At 37.5% G+C, this 21,557-nt stretch overlaps 1 protein-coding gene across 1 annotated transcript in view; it reads left to right on the plus strand.

Annotated features, from left to right (window-relative positions):
* Positions 1 to 21,557, plus strand: part of LOC118764741 — a 45,413-nt gene that overhangs the window by 9,030 nt on the left and 14,826 nt on the right. Inside the window, exons 6-10 of the mRNA XM_036505707.1 lie at positions 2,624 to 2,794; positions 6,935 to 7,171; positions 15,398 to 15,628; positions 17,468 to 17,638; positions 19,491 to 19,790. Coding sequence (XP_036361600.1) covers positions 2,624 to 2,794; positions 6,935 to 7,171; positions 15,398 to 15,628; positions 17,468 to 17,638; positions 19,491 to 19,790 — 1,110 coding nt within the window. The remainder of the gene's footprint in view (positions 1 to 2,623; positions 2,795 to 6,934; positions 7,172 to 15,397; positions 15,629 to 17,467; positions 17,639 to 19,490; positions 19,791 to 21,557) is intronic.

Genomic DNA, 21,557 nt, shown 5'->3' on the forward strand with positions numbered 1-21,557 from the left:
CATGCCACCATCCATTCTAATCTCTCCAAAATATGCATCCTTGACTACCTTCCCTCTCTTGCTTACTCTATCTTCTCCTGTTGCACAACCTTCATCACTTACTCCATCCTACATTTCATTCTCCATCTCAACCGCATTCCCAATTTTCTTTCTTACACTAAACACTACAAACTTCAATCACTCCTTCATCCTGACCCACCTGATGCCATCACACCCACCCCTTCCATGCCCTTCCTTACCCCTCTCCCTCCCTCAACCCACCCTCCCACATACATCTTTCTCCTCTCTCTCCTTCCATCCTACCACTACTTCCACCACCCCTTCCCCACCTGACTCACCTTCCTCTACTTCACTCTGCTGTTACCATTTCTCCTGATCTCCCTATCTCTGAAGCAGAGCAGTCTCTCTTTAACAGAGGTCTCTGTTTTATACTATTCACTCTGTCCAGTAACAAGTTTCCATATTGATATCCAACACTTTGTGTGCTGTGTCAGGCTGCATGCTCTATTCCACAATACTCCACCTGCATCTAATGAAGACTGCTTCACTAATCTGTCCCACTAACCATCCACTGGATGCCATCTCCTAGCCAGTTCCAGGCAGTTGATAAATTTGCAAGTGTCTGTTGTGCTGTGGACTGGTTTATCTTTCACAGGCCTCCCCAACATCACCTAGGCCTTTTGATGTTTCTGACGCCACCAAGATATCATCAAACTAGCTGACAAAGGTGGAATTTTGGTGGTGTGGTATGCAGACCTCTATATGCCTGAGGCACTCAACCATACTTCAAGTCACCTCCTTCTATCGCCCTTTGCCCTCCAACCCCATGCTACACTATCAACAGATCATGTCTACCACAATTCATAACCTCATTTCCTCCTCCTGTCTATCTCTCACCATCTCCAACCTCATTGTCTATACTCCACATACCCTCGCCATTTACTTCCTTCTTAAGATCCATAAGACCAACAACCCTGGTTGCCCAATTGTTTCAACCCACAGTCACCCCACTAAACTCATCTCCAAGCACCTTGACCTTGTCCTTGCCCCCTTGTGGCTTTTTTCCCATCACACATTCATGACACCAACCATGCTCTTCATTTATTAAATTCTTTCTGCTTCCCTCCTTGTCCCTCCTGACTCCTGTTTACCTTCAGCATTAAGTCATTATACACTGTCATCCCACACAATGAAAGCTTCCTTGTTCTAAAATACTTTGTCTTCATCCAGATCTTGAACCCACATGTCCTCTCTCCTCTGTTAAGCTGAACTCATCTCTCTCAATAACTTCTTGTTTACAGGGGATTTTTTTACCACCAGTTCTCAAGAGTGGCCATGGGAACAAGAATGGGTCTCAAATATGCAAACCTGTTCCTCAGCTATATGGAGGCCCAAATACTCTCACGATTCACAGGTCTTACTCCTGAGCAATATGGTCATTATATTGAAGACTGTATTGATGTGACCTCACTCTCCCATGAACATCTTGACACCTTCCTCTCCTTTGTCAAGACCGTCTAGCCTGCTCTCAAATTCTTTTGTACTGTCTCCAATTCCTCCATCGACTTTTTCAACATTTCTGTTCATATTCACCACTCCTCTCTTGCCACCTCTATCCACAACAAACACACAGACTCACACTCCAATCTCAACTTCTCCTCCTCCCACCCTAACCACACCAAACTGTCTATCTCCTACTCTCAGTTCATCCATCTCCACCAGCTCTGCAGTAATGACAGTCTAAACTTATGGCTCGCCATTTCACCCTACATGAATACCTCCTTACCATTATCCAAACTGCCATTGCTCTCTCTCAACTTCCACCCCATTCTTACATGCCTTCCTTTCCCCTTCATCTACCATCCTTCCATCTCCCACAACTCCCTCCCCCCCTTCTCTCCTTCAAACGTGCCCATAACCTATATGACTTTCTGGTCTGTAGTTTCTAGTCCACTGCAACATTTGTTGGCTTTTTAATTGTCCTTGTACAGAGGCCACCCACACTCCCACCTCTACTGAGGAATTGATTTTCTTTCTTCATTTCTTTGCTCCTTATATATATGTGTGTGTGTGTGCCTGTGAATATGTATATGTATATATCATCATCATCATCATCATCATCATTGTTTAACGTCCGCTTTCCATGCTAGCATGGGTTGGACGGTTCAACTGGGGTCTGGGGAGCCTGAAGGCTGCACCAGGCCAGTCAGATCTGGCAGTGTTTCTACAGCTGGATGCCCTTCCTAATGCCAACCACTCCGAGAGTGTAGTGGGTGATTTTATGTGCCACCGACACAGGTGCCAGACGAGGCTGGCAAACGGCCACGCTCGGATGGTGTTTTTTATGTGCCACCGACACAGGTGCCAGACGAGGCTGGCGGACGGCCACGCTCAGATGGTGTTTTTTATGTGCCACCGACATACACATACAAATACATTTATTTATGCATCTATACAGACATACATATGTATATGCATCAATGTATGTATGTATTTATATCTGTGCAAATTTTTTTCAATTTGAGTCACCCAATATATTGTATTGTAACATAGTCATTTTCTCCATGTTCTCATCTTTTTCCTAACATGCACTCTTGACACCAGTTTCTATTATTACTTCCAGTTCATGAAAAAATTAACTGTGGAGTTCCAAAAGATATTCCTGGTATATTGAAGTTCTACAAAACCACCAGGTATAAATCTGAAGTAATCTATACCTGTTCAAAAGGAGAACAATTAAAGTCAACATGTGAAATGAACAAAGAATGGACTCCTATAGTATCAAACTGTAAAGGTAATGTAAATAGCTTCTTTCTTGTCTCTAGGTAATTTTTTTTCTTTTCGTGTTAAACACTTTTGTCAAAAGAAGTCTGACTGACTCCATGACACTTTAGATGATATTTGGTGTTTGTGGCTGGTGGAGGGTGAGAGCTAGTTATATTCTGACCAGAGACTTTTCCAAATGCTTGCAACAGAGGGAGCATCCTTGATTCTACACAAGAAGCAGGTAATGATATGAATTTGGGTGATAGATTATGTCTGCCGACCAAGAGCTGGAAGAGTAGAAACTTCTTGTCTTCACCAGGCTTCCACATAGTTTCCATCTACCAAATTTTATCCACAAGGCTTAGTTGTGAAGCAAATTTTTAACTACACAGACAAAATTCAACCCACTTCCATATTATTGTTATGTAAAATTATATCCACAGGTATACCTCAGTTCATCCTGGCTATTTTTCTCTTATGCACTGAGTCCTAGATTTCAGTAATCATCTAAAACAGACATCTGATGCTCTTTTTCTCTTCCAATTTGCCATCCTTAATGTTTCCTGATTTATGCATGATGTCCACAATTTTTTGTGGGAGGCGTTTAGTCAGTATCATCAACCTACAATTTAACTGATACTTTATGTTTTCTGTCCCTGCATAAAGGAAAGCAACTGTAAGCATTTCATCCATATACATTGAAATTAAAGATAAAGGTAATCATACAATCCTCTTGAATGTGAAAGGATCTTTCTCTAAGACCAATTGAAGAACCCCTTACTACTGAAGATCATCCTGATCTCAAAGGATAACTATCCTCTCTGATTATTGCTCTCTGACCTACAGATTTATGCACTGTGGTCTTCATCATCTCTCACTATTTTTACCATTTTCACTTCATTTTCAATAATTTTTCTTGAGGACAGCACCTTCCTCTCTATCATCAACCTCTTTATAACTGAAATTTGAAATACGTGGATGAGGTATTTACCAAAATGGAAAGGCAGTGCCATCTGATTTTTCATCCTCATCCACCATATAACATCTTTTGCTGTAGATATTAGAGAGAGAAAAACTGCCTTCTTTCCTTGGTTAAAGGTAGATGTGGGGCAATCACCATGATGGACTTGGCTAATAGTCAAATCCATCATGCCATACAACAGCAGTTGTCTGACTTAAATCCATAAATCAGCAATGTGTGAACTATGAATGAATGAATGCATGCAAAATGATTTTGTTTTGTGAAGGTACCTCATAGAGGCTTAGCTGATGATACTTTCATGACTATGGATTCTATCTTGCACCAGTGGATTCCTTTGATTGCTCTTCCTAGCCAAGCACTTTAGAAAGTTGTCAATAGTATTGTGAACAAAAATCTTCCAAAACAATCTTGTCAGTTCATTTTCCATTAATGCCCACAACAGTTTTAGAGATGTCAGTGAACTATCCCTCCACTTACCCTCAAGAGATTGTTAGAGTGAAACATCCAATATCCCCTTGCTCAAGTCAGGTTTAATCCAACTTCTATATCCTCTGAAATTCTTAGTATTGCATTAGATAATGTATCCTACACTTTTAAAGAAGTTTGGGTGTGATTGAGGGAGATGGTGTTAATATTTGTAACATATTGGATGTCCATATCTACAGTGGCTGGGTGACAGTAAATTTTTTGCTTAATATTAAAAGATCAAACACAGCTTATGTTCCAGTTTGGTTTCTTGTCTAGTTGAACACCACCACCTGGCCATGGACAACGCTTGGCCTAATGTTAACCCTGTCAGGCCCAGACCCCTGTGTCTAACTTTATCAGCTACCTGGGCTCCTGAGCAAAATAATAAATAGTTGCATATACAGCTCAAGAGTAATGATTGCAGTCAAATTAAAGGGCAGAATCACAAAAATGCTTAGGAAAGTAACAATAATAGACCTATCTCTCAACTACTGCATTTGTTCAATCCAGGCAAACTAGTGACAGAATAAAAATCTCAGGAGAACAACTGTATTTGTCCAACCAAATCACTACTTTCCTCATCACTTTCACCAGTTCGATTGTCTGAATCACTCTCATTGTCCACATAAGGGTCATCTGAAAAATAAATGTCATCAATAATTTCCTCATCTGTAAAGAGTTTAGGCCTTGCTTGCTTACTAAGGTGCTGGGTTCATTACATGTTCTTTCATCTCAAAAACTTTTTTTTTTTATTAAAAACAAAAGTATGAGACTTCTTTTAGGCTAGTCCTACTACATGAGGGACACAACATGATAAGGTTAATATACATACATTACAGAAACAAGCACTCACATTAACCCACAGTTATTGAGGCTGGGCATGGACCACATTAAGGAGGGAGAGTGGCATGAGCATTTCTTAACATTGCTGTTTTGCTATGACTGCTTCTTAAAAGATGTATGTACCACTTCATTGTAAACAGTTATGAATTCATTGTTTGGGACCATGACCAAACATGATTAGAAAAAGCATCAAAAGCAACAAAATTGTACGACATTCATGTCTTTCTCAAGGGCATTAACTATCTTTGTAAAAGTGAATTTATTTAGACTGAGAATCAAACCCATTACACTCCTGGAGTGGTTGGTGTTAGGAAGGGCATCCAGCTGTAGAGACCATGCCAAATCAGACCAGAACCTGGTGTGGCTCTCCAGTTCATTAGCTCCAGTTTAACCCATGCCATCATGGAGATTGAATGTTAAATGATGATGATGATGATGATGATGATCATCATCATCATCATTGACTCACACCATTCAATCCATATTTATACTAAAAGAACAACTAGGAAAAAATAAACATGGTCCATTCTACTTTTTGAACCAAGATATTATGACTGACTAAAATTTCACCCTCAGTGGATAGTAAAACTATTATGTTTATGGCTTATTCTGGTCATGAAATTCAGAAGAGGCAACCTTGTAAAGATAATCACTTTTTTCTTCATTTCATTAATAGTACAATTTTGATGAATTAAATTTTTTTTTAGCTAGCTACATTAATTTCTGAATTTATTTTATATTTATTCACTAGAGGATGATGGAAAGAAAATTATTTTAGTTTTCCAGGGTAACACATTGTAAAATCACTAAAGTGATGGTTGTTGCAATGACTAGCATTATTAGTTACATTCTGGTTTCAAATCCCAGCAGAGTACACTTTTTCTTTCATATTTCTGATGTTGATTAAATGAGCACTATCATGAACTGAAGCTGATTTATTTTCATACTGCAGAATCTGTGGCCTTGTGTTTACAATAAAAACTACTGTTGTAAATATTGCCAAGATGGCTGAGGGTGTCTTGGCATCACTTACCAAGTCCTTTGTGAGCCACTCTCCGGCTATCTGTCTGAGGCTTTATATAGCTATGGTTTGGCCTCACCTGTAATTTGCATCAGTGGTCTGGAACCCCTATCTTGCCCAGGATATTAATCGTTTGGAAACTGATCAACAACGTGCAACCAAGAGAATACCCTCCATCAGGCATTTGCCATATTCTGAACGCCTTACTTTCCTGGGCATGGATACATTGAAACTCCGATATCTGGTATTAAATTATTAACCATCTTACCAACAATAACGCTGAACACCTTTTCAAACTCCACCTGTCTAACATCCGTGGACATATTTACAAAGTCAGAAAACAGCACAGCTCCCATGACTTTCGGAAACAATTTTTCATGCTAAGAGTTGCTAAAGTATGGAACAAATTGCTGGCATCAGTCGTTAGTTGTCAGAGCACTGCATCCTTCAAAACTTCCATGCTTCCTGAGATTCACCAACACTACACCTGATTTTCTCCCCTCCATACACACACAAGCATGTATCTGATTCATAAACTGTTCACTTTCCAGACATTTGTACATTACTGCATATGCTTTATGTGTACTTTTGACAAGTTGTGGTGCACCTGAGCACTGTATACAATAATTTCATTATTATTATTATTATATTGGTAACACCAACAATGATTATAATTATTAGTGTTGTTAAGGGCAAAGGATTGATAGAATCATTAGAGCATCAGACAACATATGTTGTAGTGTTTGTTATGGCTTTTTAACTTCTTAGCTCAAATCCTGCTGATATTTAATTGACCAATTCTGATCTCAAAGATTTAGCCTGCTATTTCTATTGTTATTTTACTTTAATTCCAGTTGCTCAGATCCATTTTGTGAAAGTAAATGGTGCAGCTCTGGGTGTACCAGGGAAAATATTGTGGAAGAAGAAAAATGTAACAGCAGAAGCCTGTGCAGAAAAATGTTTGTCTGAAGAAACTTGTTCATCATTTGAAATAACTAAAGGTGGGAAATGTTACTTATCAAAGGGAAGTGCAGCTGCCTCTACGAAAATAAAATCAGCCAAAGACAGAGATTACTACCAACAAGTAAAACGTAATTGTTTTGTGTTTTATTGTTCAAATTTTCTTTTCCTTTTTTTTTATGAAATTTCTGATTCCATTTGTACTTCATACATTTCTGTAATGACATAGACAGATTTACCTTAAGAGACAAACACATGCTCCTGAAGAAAAAAAGTATTAAGAATTGTAAATATTGTTAGGGCATCCTCATACCGAATTTATTCACCTTGAATAAATTTATGCATGCTTTCAATCATATTTTCTGTGTAAGAAAGGAAACATTATTTTCTGAAACCTGAATAGTAGTAGTAGTAGTAGTAGTAGTAGTAGTAGTAGCTGTTGTTGTTGTTGTTGTAGCCGTAGTAGCAGTGGTAATGATAAATGTGACAATAGTGCCAACAGGCCATGGCAGTAGTGGTGTCAGTGGCCATTGGAGGAGAAGGAGGGAGAAAAGTAGCAGCAGCAGCAACAACTTTCTTTTCATTTGTCTATGTTGATATGGCTTAGACAGTGCTGTTATAGCACATTGTCTCACATAATTTAATCTACAAATAAAAAGAAATGTAATGCCAAACTACACTAACTGATGGTGACATTGCCCACTCAATCCATTAATCCTTCAGTCTCTGGTACCTGGATAACATAACTCTGGGTGGCTCAGTTGAGTCTGTTGTTGAAGATCTTCAGTAAGTCATGCCAGTTCTAAAGCTCTTAGTAGTTGAAACCAAGCCATTCAAGTTTGAGGTTGTTAATGTGAGTTACAGAAAAGCTGAATTCCAAGGCACTGTACTAAGCATTCAATCTACCTTGACTGGGGCTTATCTAGTGCTGAAAGATGCTGTCTATATTCCCTTTTGAGATTGCCTGGAGACCAAGCATACAAAGCTGACAAGAATGACAGAGAGATTGCAGACATTAAGGCACACACAGCACTCTTCTTCCTGAGGAACTGCTTTATCCTCCCCAAACTCCTTTTCAGGCTGCATAGTGACATAGTTGTCACTCTTTTGAAAATGACCTTGTTGAATTTGTTGCTACCAGTCAATGTTGAACTGAACTCATATGCAATTTTAGTAGTGCCAACTGGCAACAGATGAAGCTCCTTTGGAAATTTAGTGACCTCAGCGTCTCATCTGCTTCAGACCTGGCATTGACAGTCTATCTCTTCTCAATTTCCTCCAACTGCACCCTCATTAGCCAGGTTCTCCCCAAGACATTAGAACCTAATGTATCCTGGGAACTAGAATCAGCGCTGGCCATCTAAACTGATTAAGGCTTTGCCATCCCCCAGTATACAGATGTCCAACATAACTGGGATAACATGAAGTGCAGGTCTTATTTCAGGCAGACTGAGTCTTCCTCGTACCAACACCACCTTGCATGCTACTGCTTTGTCTCACAACCAGAAAGTACTGCATGGATCATTTTAGTGCCCTTCTCATCAACCAGCACCCTTCATAATTATGAGTGCACTTGCAGTGGTGTAACCCAGTGCCTTGGCCTCTGTATGTGCAAGCCATACAAATGCTGTTGCAGGATTGTTGTTGACAAGTTTGGCCTGACCCCAATATTGTGTCAGTTTAGGGCAGGCAAATTCTCTCGACACACAGCTCTGAACAACATCATCAAGGGGAACCTCAACACAGCCTGCTTCCTCTCACAACTGAAGCCAGCTGGCCTTGACTGATGCAATGGTAAGTACACTAATGGAATTACCTTCTTCCCATTCAAGGGAGATAAATCCCTAATCTGGGATGTGACATGTTGCCCTCCAGAAGTTCAAGCACATTTACAGCTCAGGTTTATACGAAGACAGTAACCCACCAGTTTCAAGTAATATGAACAGCCTTGCCATCAATAGATTTAGGAAGAAATTAACATAAACCTTCAACAAGTTAGATTTTTATAGAATGATTAATACCAATCTAACTACATTCTGCAAAGTAGTTATTATTTTAGAATTGATGTCTGGTATCAGGTAAGCCTAACAAAGAGAACAGACACTTTCATTGGAATTTCAACTACTATTTCCAAGCTGTAACAAGAAACTTAGGAGGGAGCACTGCAAAGTTAATCGCCAATTTATCCACAGATAGAGATTTGTGACAGTGTTTTTACTGTACAACAACAAAGTACTAGCTAGTATTAGTTTTAGTGTGAAATTAGTATAAACAGAACATTTTCTTCTTCCATACTTGAAAGTAATTAGAAAGAGGATAACTTGATTCATTCCACTGTAAAAATGTCCATGTCTACATGGACATTTTTATCCTCCATTAGACACTACTTTTTCCTCCATTAAACACACACAAATATCACAAGCTTATGAAAGTACATAGTATTAGGGTTTGTTACTCCTGTGTAGTAAACATAATTTCTAGCATTGTGTATTATAATGGGAAATCCACCCTTTTTTTGCAGACACCCACTTGTGACTGTCAAAATTAATCACCCTTCTCTAAGAGAAATGTACCTTTCTACAACAGTGGTTTATAGAGCCACCATGACTCCACCTGATGATTTACCATGGGATTCACAGCCAATAACTTCAATGGAAGTTCCACTCAGCAGATATACTCCTTCAATTTCATGTAGAGGAATATATCCACTTCCCTGTCCTGTCTCATCTGGAGACTTTAAAATCAGGAAAATGATCTTCATCGCATAAGTTCAAACAACTCACCAAACCCACTTCCTAGTCAGAAGACAATTTTTCTGTATCTAACTAGGCCACAGAGAGCACTTTCCACTGATCACAAGCTCCATTTCGTATGAAAACTCACTGAGTGGAAGATTGATAAAATTATGGTTGATGATGCACAGATATGTGCTGAGGCTGAGATATGCCCAACAGTTCTTTGATGGTGAACACATATGGTTAGTGTTTGTCCAAGGATGAACTGGGGAAAAAGCAGCTTGTCTCTTCAGGGAACTGCAGTCCTTGATCAATTGACGATTGAGACTGGGTGCTTGTCATACGAAATGTCATCACAACACTGTACCATCAGGTTATGTGATTGATGGAACTTCCATTTTGGTGTTCTATTGAAGATTAGTGGATGGTAAAAGCAATGACATTCTCAGGAAAAATTTGTGAATTGGTTGGTCTGTTCCCGGACAGAGCTCATGGATAAATTCCAGAAATCGTTGGCCTGCCAATTCTACTAATGAGTATTGCCACTTTGTGATAAGTTCTAAAACAAATTGAACTGCTGTTCAGCCACACATGTTAAAGACATAGGCAAAGTGACAAAACTGTTCTGCATGCACTTGTCCAGTCCTTGAGCCTTGCTGACATGAAGCTATGTTGTCACATTTAAGATGGATCTGGCTGTCGCTTGAATCCCTCATGATCATCCTTTTGCCTACATTTGACTTGGAGGAACAAACAATCTTTATCTTTGGTGGCGTTGGTGAAAGTTGTATGGAGGTAAACAACATAGAATGGGCTGTAGATATGACATACTCATCATTAGCTAAGATCTCAAAAACATTTTTAAGGTTTCACTTGAAAAGAAAAGAAGTGATGCCTATCAAAAAAGTCTTTGTTAGGTGGATGAACAGGACAGTTCTGAGTATACAGCTGTAAACTGGAGACAGACTACTGAAAAAGGGAACTTGTCTTAGTGGTTTGGGTGACTTTAGCTTTGTGGATTTCCACAAATAACCATTTGATGTTTCCCATAATTTGGGGAAAATTTACTTTGAAATTTTTGATTGTTTGGTATTTTACATTTTACATGCTCTTTTACATAATCCCACATTGCATCATCCTCTACCATCCCAGTGTCATTTACTACTCTTAGTAATTAATAAAGAAAGCATCATCATCATCATTATTATTATTCAAGTGGTGAGCTGGAAGAATTGTTAGCATGCTGGATAAAATGCTTAGCACCATTTCATTTGTCTATGTGTTCTGAGTTCAAATACTACCGGTATTGAATTTGCTTTTCATAATTTCAGGATCAATAAAATAAATACCAGTTGAATACTGGGTTGATGTAATTGACTTACCCCTTCTTCTGAAATTGCTTGCCTTGAGCAAAATTTGAAACTACACTTTTAAGGTAGTGACTGGCAGAATTATTAGCATGCCAGACAAGATGCTCAACAGAATTTCATCCATCTTTATATTTTGAGTTCAAATTCCACCAAGGTCAACTCTACCATTCATTCTTTTGGAATCTATGTAATTCACTATCCTGTTGCCTCAAAATTTCAGGCCTTGTGCCAACAATAAAAAGGATTATTATTATTATTATTTGAGGCAGGGAGCTGGCAGAATTGTTAGCACACCAGACAAAATGTATGATGACATTTTTTCTAGCTTTATGTTTTGAATTTAAATTCTACCAAAGGTTATCTTGACCATTCAAGATGACACACTCCCCTAAAATTTGTGCCAGTATTATCACCGTTATCATTATTGAGGCAGTGAGCTGGCAGAATTGTTAGCACATTGAGCAAAATACTTTGTGGTATTTCATCTGTCTTTACGTTGTGAGTTCAAATTCTGCCAAGGTCAACTTTACCTTTCATCCTTTTGGGGTTGATAAAATAAGTACCAGTTGAACACTAGGGTCGATGTAATCAATTCATCCCCTCCCCCAAAATTGCTGCCCTTGTGGAAAACTTTGAAACCATTATTATTATTATTATTGTTGTTTGATAAAGTCAGTGAGCAGGGAGAATCATTAGCACTCCAGGCAAAATGCTTTGCGGCATTTCATCCACCATGTTCTGAGGTTGACTTTGCCGTTCATCCTTACAGGGTCAATAAATTAAGTACCAGTGAAATACTGGGGTCGATATGACTGACTAGACTGCTCCCCCAAAATTTCAGGCCCTGTGCCTTTAGTAGAAAGGATTATTATTTGATGGAAACTCCCAGCTTATTTTGCTGGCAATGGTGGCAAGTGTCAACTGTCCACAACCAGCAAACTAATGCAATGCTTGTTTATTGGTCCTGCTTTGAGTACCCTACTACTATTATTATTATCATTATTTTCATTAGTATTTTCTTTCAGTTCTGTTTCCATTTCTTGCCACGTGTCTTCTTGACACCCAGAACAGAGAAACATACTGTATACGTTGGTAGGTCATTAAAACAAACATACCAGATTGTTCATTTACAGAGCCATGTGATAGAGAAAAAGGAGAAAACAGAATGAAAAGGGAAAAAATAAAAAAATAGAAAAGTAAACAAATAAAATAAAAGGGAAAAGGAAAGAAAATTCACAGTGACTAATATTGTTGATGTTGTTGTTGTTATTATTATTATTGCCGTCATCCTGGCAAGCTTTGCTTGACCTCACTCTGTAGATTTTATGTAGAAAAAAAATCACAAAATAATGTATTTGCACCCTTCAAGTTCATACCATTGTGGACAAGTTTTTGCTGTTGAGTGGTATGTTTATTTACCTGTTTTGTCCCCCCAGTTTTGGGGGACAGGTCAGTTGGTTTTGTTTTTTAATCATAGTTGTTTGCATTTTCCCCACCAACATGGAGAAAACACTTTAAAACACAGTGATGCTCGCATGTGATAGAAGGGAGAGAGTGAGGAGCATCACCAAACATCAATGAGAGAGAATGCGAGCATGGGGAAGTGATTTCACGCTGATAAAATGAACTAATGATAGTTGTATTTTTGTCACAAAAAGGACAAAAAGGCCAACAGGGCCAATTTTTTTGCGAAGGATCTCTTAGAAGATCTTCAGAAAAGCGAAGGCTCCAGTTTTGACAACATTGTTCGAAATAAAAACAGCAATTTCGAAAACGTAAATGATGAGTGTCCTTTCGATGAGAGTCAATGGATGAGTTGAGTATCAACAACAACACCAACAACAGCAGTAACAGCAACAACAACAACATCAGCAGTACCATCAACAACCACAACAACAACAATAACAAAGGTGACAATAATGGCAGCAGCAAAAGCAACAACAACAATGATGAAGCTAGAATAGCTCTTCTAAACGTACTTTCTCTGGAGCAGCCAAGTCATCTCTTCAGAGAACACAATTCTCTGAAGAGGAACTTAAAATGCTAGACAGCTAGTCGAAAGAGACGGAATAGCTGTAAAGTTAAATACCACCGCCCACCCCATCTGAGACAATCTAGGATAAAATATGCCGCACAGTGACATACTGTACAATCAATTTAAAATCAAGGTGCGTGGAAAGAGCCACAGAGGCTCAAATACAAAAAGCTTTAGGTTCTGTCTGGAATCTGAAAAAATATATACAGAAAAGAAGGGCCTATGGAATGGTGGACATTTGATTCTGCACAGAGGAAGAAGCCAAACATCACTCTCTGAATCCCCTCCAAAGCAAAGCACTGTTGTTAGTTCCTTTCTACTGCAGTCAGAGACTGGCTAAAATCATCATTCAACAAGAGTCGCCAGAAATAGCCATTCTTTGGCAAATTGCTGCAGTGACAATAGACATTGAGGAAAACTCAAAAATCCTTGAAGCTTATCAGACCAAAAAAGAGAATCTGGTATAGGATGACCATAGAACTTATACAAATGACACAAAAGAATGTGGATCTCATGCCAGACCAGATCCTTCTTCCTGGGGGCAGCATAAATCCAATCAGGGTAGATGGAAGGAAAGCAATGTGCCACATTTGCTTTTCAACTAACCAGTTAAAAGTCTTCTGCCCTAGACTAAAGGAAAAAGAGAGACAGGCACCTCTCCTCCCTACACAAACAATGGCTACCAGAACTCCAGCAACAGCAGCACCATCATCATCAGCAGATTCAGCTGTGGCAACATCAACAACAATACCGATGCCAAGTTTCCCCAAACACTTTTCAACACCCGAAGATATTCCACTTCCTGATGTGGAGCAGGTGGACATCACAGGTGGAGTCAGACCATGATGAGGAGTGGAAGTTGAAAACTGAAAAAAGAAAAAGAGACAGAAAAAAAACCAAACATATAGACAAATAACAACAATCCTCATCCACACAAAAAGCAGAAAAAAATATCAAAACAAAAACAAATACACCCAAAACAGTCACTGTATCAACAACCACAACCACCATCACAGCAACAACAAACACAAATTAAAGAGACTAACATTACAAACTGCATGGCAATAAGCACAAAAAACAATGGATTAATGAAGTACATAATGACACACAAAAACATTACACCAGACGATTTTGTCACAACCACAATCTTCCTACCTGCACACATACAAATCATTCAAACAACATAAAACACATACACATTCTTAAAAACGCAATTCACACAGGAAATTGGAGACTTGATCGCACTGCTTGTTAAAATCCCTGAGTATTTTGTAATGTTCATTTCCCATTACTCACTCTGGCTTGTGTTCATAACTTTGTTCAGCTCTCTCAAGGTTTGCTTTATTGCACAGCAGCCAGTGGACATATCTGGCCACATTGTCATGTCTCCTTTTATATTCACATTGTGCAAGCTTACAGCACTCACTAACAATGTGGCTTATACTTTCTCCTTTCTCAGGGTACATCCTACACTGTAGTGAGTCAATGCTTTTATTAATGTTATATTTGGAGTAGTTTGTTCTGAGATCTTGTTTCTGAGTGCTGCACACTAATGCCTCATTGGGCCCTTTTAAGCCTCCTTTCTGCAGCCATTGCCATGTTCTATTCCTTTTATTCTTCAAAAGCTGATTATGCATTATTGTTATTATTATTATTTCTTTATAGATAAATATGTAAAAGTACCAGCAATTGATATCTGGTGCATTGTTTTATAATTGTTTTATACAAACATAACCCAGCCACAAAATTATTTTTCAGCATAACAGACACTTCTCAGAATTGATTTGAATTGCTGTACATCATGACACATACACAAAAGCTCACCTGAATGTTTCAGCTGTAGATAATTCATTTATATATACCTCTATTGGTAGTGTTTGTTTAACATTGAATGGCCATAATAATGCTTGATATTTTGGTTGACCACCTGTTTAAGGTCATACTAACCATATAAATGCACACCATGAGAGAGGAGATGTATAGATGTATTGTCTTCAGCCAAAATATTGGGACAAGTTTTCAATTAATTCTGATGATGTTATATAACTCACATGAATCATGACTAGGGTATCATTTGTACATCAATTATCTGTTTTGTCCATTTTCAAAATTATGCACTAGATGCCTTACAATAATTATCGTATGGAGCATCTGGGTATATTTGTGTTTGGGTGGATGGATGAGTTAAAAATAAACTGGTTATTTTTTTTTTTGCAGCTAATGATAAGCCTATCGTGTTGAAAAAAGTTAGCATGGCAAAGCAGGATATTTTGAAACGGTTTAAGAATGTGAACTTAAAGAAGTGTAATGAAGCTTGCTATCAATATCTAGAATGTAATTCTTATCAATACAATGAGGAGGAGAAGTTATGTGAGCTGAGTAATGTGACTCAGTTGACTGATAAACTTAAACCCAATGGAAGTTGGGATGTATACATTATTAATCCAGGTCAGTAGAGTGTTTCCATCTAATTTATTGCTTGCATTGCTATGTTTATATATATATATATATATATATATATATGCATATTACATCTGTGTGTGTGTGATCATCATCATTTAAGGTCAGTCTTCCATGCTGGCATGAGTTGGCCATTTTCACAGGAGATAGACAACCTGGAGAGCTGCACTAGGTTTCATTGTCTGCTTTGGCCTGGTTTCTACTGCTTGATGCCTTCCCTAATGTCAACCACTTTATAGAGTGCTTTTTAATGTGATACCAGCATTGGCGCTTTTTATGTAGCACCGACTGCAGTGGGGTCACCAAGTAAATTGTGAGACTAAGACATCTCTCCTTGGAGAGAAGTGGAAACAAAGTAGATGACTTCATGTCAGCTTAGAGTTAAAGGTATAATAGAGAGATAGAGATAGGTGTCTTACTATAGAAGAAATAGGGAGAGTTTACGAAAAAAACAAAAGACAAAGACAGGTGGTGTACAAAACAAACAGATGTATTAGTATAACGCTCAGGAATAGAAAAAGTCTTTTACATTTTGGGCCTACACTCTTCTACAGAAAGGGATACAGAAAAAAACAAGGAGAGAAAAAAATGTGTGTAGTGGCTAATGATCTATCATGGCGACGATAGATCGTTAGCCACTACATGAAATTTTTTTTAACGAAAGTTTCAACAAATACTGCACAGATGCTGTGGGTTCAGAGTATGTAGGGATTTATGGGAAAGAATTTTTCCTAGAGGTTAGGGAGAGGAGTTTTGGAAAATTCACATGACCCGACTGTTTTCCCCTCATAACTTTCAAGAAAATGGATTTCTTTTAATGAAATTTTATACAAATACCTTTCAAGTTAACATAGATTATGATTATGAAGAAATGTGTGGGGAAGAGAGGGCATGGAGAGAGGAGTTTCAAAAAACAGTTTTGGATCAGGAACACCAAATAAGTTGGAACTATTCCATTTTGATGGGGATTTTTCACATTTTTTTAACCACAGCCTTCTAAAAGATGTGTACAGGTAACATCTTTTTATGAAAAAAAGGTTTTAACATTTTTTGTACAACCCCCTTCCCCTTTCACTTTCACTTTGCTTCTCTTCATATATATACATACATACATAATACATATATATATATATATATATATATATATATATATATATATATAAGATTTACTTAATTTATTTTGACTTATTTTTTTAAAATTATGTATTTCTACATTTTTATCCCTTTTATTGTTATTCACTTTAGTTTATGCTTGTATTCTTCTTTCAGTATAGTCTTGTCCTTTCTCCCTTTTCCTTGACATTTTCTCTTTCTAGTTTTGTCTTCCATTTGTTCGCTATCTACTTTTCTCGTAACACACATAGAAAAAGTCTCCTCATCCTCACAACCTCAGACGTCTGATCTCCATAACATAATGCAATAAAGGTTTTTACTTATAATCCATTATAGTTAAGCATCAAATTGCAACCACAACAGTGAAACATATGAGAACAGATGATACAAATTTGTGCACTTCATAATTCCTTCAACATTTGTTGTGTGTATCACAAACAGTAACACCACAAGTTAAAGCAGTAACTAATCAATTATAATCTAAGTAGATGGGATGTTCATCATTTATGTGATGCTTTAAATTCAAGAGTAGCAGTCATTCATCTAACTATACACACAAGATAGTATGTGTGTGTGCACATGCACGCAGGTGTGAAAATGTCTTCAGTTTGTTCACTCAATATCTTTTATGCTAAATTTATCACTATCTCCTCATTCTCCCTCTCTTTCTAACATATTCTCAAAATTGATATCAATTTCTCTTATCACTTCTAGTTTACACAGAAACTGACTGTGGACAGCCAAAAGACATTGCTAGAGCATCAAAATCTTACAACACCACTACCTTTCATTCTGAAGTGACTTATTCTTGTCCAGGAGGACATAAATTAAAAGCTATATGTAAAGAAGGCAATAGATGGCTTCCAGTAATGACTTCTTGTAAAGGTAAAAGGTTCTCACTTTTTCCTCTGTCTAGATAATTTTGTTTTATTTTTGTGTTAAGTTTCTTTATCAGTGAAAGACTGGCTATACCCATGTCAGTTTTCATGGTCTTTGTGGTTGGTTGGAGGGAGAGAAGAATTTACATAACCTCAGACCAGAAAACTTTGCAAATGCTTGCAACAGAGTAGATTTCATTAAATCTATTCAAAGGCAAGGTAATGATATCAAATTTAGTTGATGCATTAAGTTTTCCACTAAAAACAGGAAGCAATTAGAGCATGTTCTTTCCAGACGGTTTCCATCCATTAAATTTCATCCACAAGTACAAGTTGTCCTTATATTTTCGAACAAGGGAATCGATTCCCTTGTTTGAAAATATAAGGACACAGATCATGTCATATAGCCAAATGGAGACGATGTCTCCTGGAGCTAAATTACAGCAACACTTATCCTAAATCAGGACTGCCATATTATATTGGCAAACAATCTTTACACCAAAGTACTGTCATTGAATATCTCTCGCTGTGAGATTTACTGTGGTTACTGTGCAAGTTGTGAAATTTGTGTTTTTGTGATCACATGTTTGAAAGGCCTGCGATTTTGTCATGGACAGGAACAAAGAGCCAACGTGAAATTTTGCGTTAAACTTGGAATGTATGTTATAGAGACATTGAGCATGCTTTGGAAGGCCTACAGCGATGAGGCAATAGGTCATACTCAATGTTTTGAGGGGCATGTGTGCTTCAAAAATGGAAGAATGTTCCTAGAAGACAATGAATGATCCTAGATGATCTGTCACGAGTGTCACCCTCGGAAATGTGGTATTGTGCATCAAGAATTCATCCCCCAAGGGCAGATTGTCAATTGAGGGTCCTACCACGATGTTTTGAAATGTTTGAGGGAGGACATTCAGCAAAAGCAACCGGATTTGTATAGTATGAAGAATTGGATTCTTCACCAAACTCTTCTCAATCATGAGTTTCTTGCCAAAAATAACATGGTACTGCTTCCACACCCACCCTATTCTCCAAATTTAGCACTTGCAGACTTCCACCTCTTCCTCAAGATGAAAATGAAGCTCAAAAGTCACTATTTTAACACTGTTGTCAAGATCAAGAGTGAATCACAGAAGATCTTCTACCTGCTTACAGAAAATGACTTCCAGGTGAGATTCCAAGAGTGAGAGGAATGCTGGGACTGAGGTATTACTGCACAAGGTGACTATTTATAAGTAGATGATGTTAAAACTTAGGTAAATTATTTATTTTTTATTAAACATAACTAATCTGGGAACCTTTTGATACCACCTCATATTCCATTATTTGACTGTTAGTTTGAGTTATTGACCCCCCACAAGATTAACAGGAAAAGTTTTCATTAGTTAGACTTGTGAAGCATTTCTTCCAAAGCTGTAACTAGTATACATTTATTAATTTAAAGCAAAGATGAGAATGATCAGGCAATTTTTTGACTGTTGAGGGATCTCTATTTAGGACATTTGAAGAACTCCATCATTGCTCTGTATTCCAAGGACAAGAGTCCTATCAAATTATTGTTCTTTGATGTACAGGTTTATGCACCCTGGGACCCAACAACTTTCACTATTTTTGCCCCCCTCACACCATTTAGAACATTTTCCTTGTGGAGAGTATCTTCCTCTCCATCCTCATCTTTATAAATGAAACTTTAAAAATGTCTTGTGCTATTTGCTCTGGCTCTTTAATATCTGATTTCAAATCTTGCTAATATTAACATTGCTCTTCCTGAGCCAACAAAGTGGAAAACCAATCAAGTGTAGAGACCAATTTAATTGACCAATTCAGACCTCAAATTTTTGTTCTTTTGTCTCTGTTAGAAATTATTTCTTTTATTGTTGCCGTTGTTTTCATTGGTGTAAATTTTATTTTAATTCCAGTTGCTGAGAACCATTTTGTGAAAATAGTAAGTGCAGCTCTAGATATATCTGGGAAAATATTGTGGAAAAAGGAAAGAGTAACAGCAGAAGCCTGTGCAGAAAAATGTGTGTCTGATGAAACTTGTATATCATTTGAAATAATGAAAAAAACTGAGCAATGTTACTTATCAAAGGAAAGTGCAGCTACCTCTAAGGAAATAAAAGCAGACAATAGCAGAAACTACTATCAACAAGTAAAACGTAATTATTTTTTGTTCTTTATTATTGGAATTTTCTTTTCTTTTTTTTTTCTTGGAATTTGTTATTCCATTTGTAATCCATAGTATGTAGACAACCATTTCTGTAAAGACATTGACAGGTTTACCTATAATGAAAGGCATAGAGACATTCTAAAAAAAAAACAGTATTAAGAATTATAAATACTGAGCAGCAACAGGAGTAACAGTAGTAGCATCAGTAGTGGTGGTGGTAGAAGAAGAAGATGAAGAAATGATGCCAAATTTTGACACATACATAGCAGTTCTAAGGGGAGTGGTAATTCATACCACTTACCACAATTCATGATTAGTATTATATAGTATCTGCACCAGAAGGATGAAAGACAGTTTTTTTTCCTGACGGAGTTTGAACTTGGAGTGTAATAAGACAGAAGACATAAGCAAGGTAGCATGTCTTTTGCACAGTATTTCACCTTTGTTGCATTCCTCTATAATCTGACATGTAAAATAACAGAATAAAGTAATGCTAATTTATTTAGTCATGTATCTCCTATATTTTGGTATGGTTATTATGGATGGATGCCTTTCCTGTAACCAGCCATTATACCCACATAAAAAGAGTTCCTTTTTCCATGCTACTAGAATTCGAGAAAATAGGAATATTTCCATAGTATCAAATAGAAAACAGCCAGCAAATTCACTGGAATTGATCACAAGGGTTTTGTCTTTGCTACCAAGACCCTTTCTTCTTGATATGCTGTGCTCAGGGCAAACATTAGATTTAGTGACTTCAATGGTTGAATACTCATGAATGCCTGCATGCCATTTCTATCATGATGAATCTTTCTTGTCAAAAATAAATGAGAGTCATTTCTTTGTATATCTATGAGACAACTCTAATGGGCCAAAATTGCCAACCTCACTACAATTTGTATTCAGTGTACAATCAAGAATTTCAGACACATTCATGGCTCAGGTTTATACAAAGATAATTGCCTATTTCAAGTAATATGAACAACCCCTTATCCAAAATTTCAGGCCTAGTGGCTATTGTAGAAACTATCACCACCACCACCATCATCATCATAATTATTATTATTCAACATTGGATAGTTTCAGGCAAATTTCCACTGCATTATTTGCTACACCTCAGTGTTGCTGAGGTGTGTGCTGCATTGTGTAGTCTTGTTTTCTTTCTGCTGTTGGAGAAGAACAAACTCTTCCAAGTATTGTATTGCATCTATTTGTTTTGTCATGTGGTTTGGCTTTAGTCTTTTGTTGTATTAGTGTTTGTATTGTGTGTTGTGTGTATAATGTGAGTTGTGTCCTTCTCTTGGGTATCCGACTTATAGAGTACATGTTGCAGTGGTTGTTTATTTTATTGGATATTTACTGTGTAGAATGAATCTTGTGTTTCTGGATTGTTTATTCAGGTCATACTATTGAATTGATAATGTTTTACATAAGATGTGGGCTTCTCCCAGCAGAGATATTTTTTGGAGTGTGTAATGTTGAGGGTCTGGTATAGCTTCTATATTTTTGTTCATACACATTTTCGTCATATCCTACGCACCACTTATTACTGGTATTGTTTTCACCTTTATGCCCCACATCTTGAGTGTTTCAAGATCTTTGTACTTTGACAATATCTCCACTTCTTTTTGGTCAGAAGGGACTGCAGTGTTTATCAGTAAGCTGGTGTTTGTTTTCTTTTCCAATCATTAATTATTATATCTGGCTGGTTATCTTTGATTTCTTTGTCATGTACATTGTTTGACACATGTTTATA

The sequence above is a fragment of the Octopus sinensis genome, linkage group LG9 (assembly GCF_006345805.1).
Source record: "Octopus sinensis linkage group LG9, ASM634580v1, whole genome shotgun sequence".
NCBI lineage: Eukaryota > Metazoa > Mollusca > Cephalopoda > Octopoda > Octopodidae > Octopus > Octopus sinensis.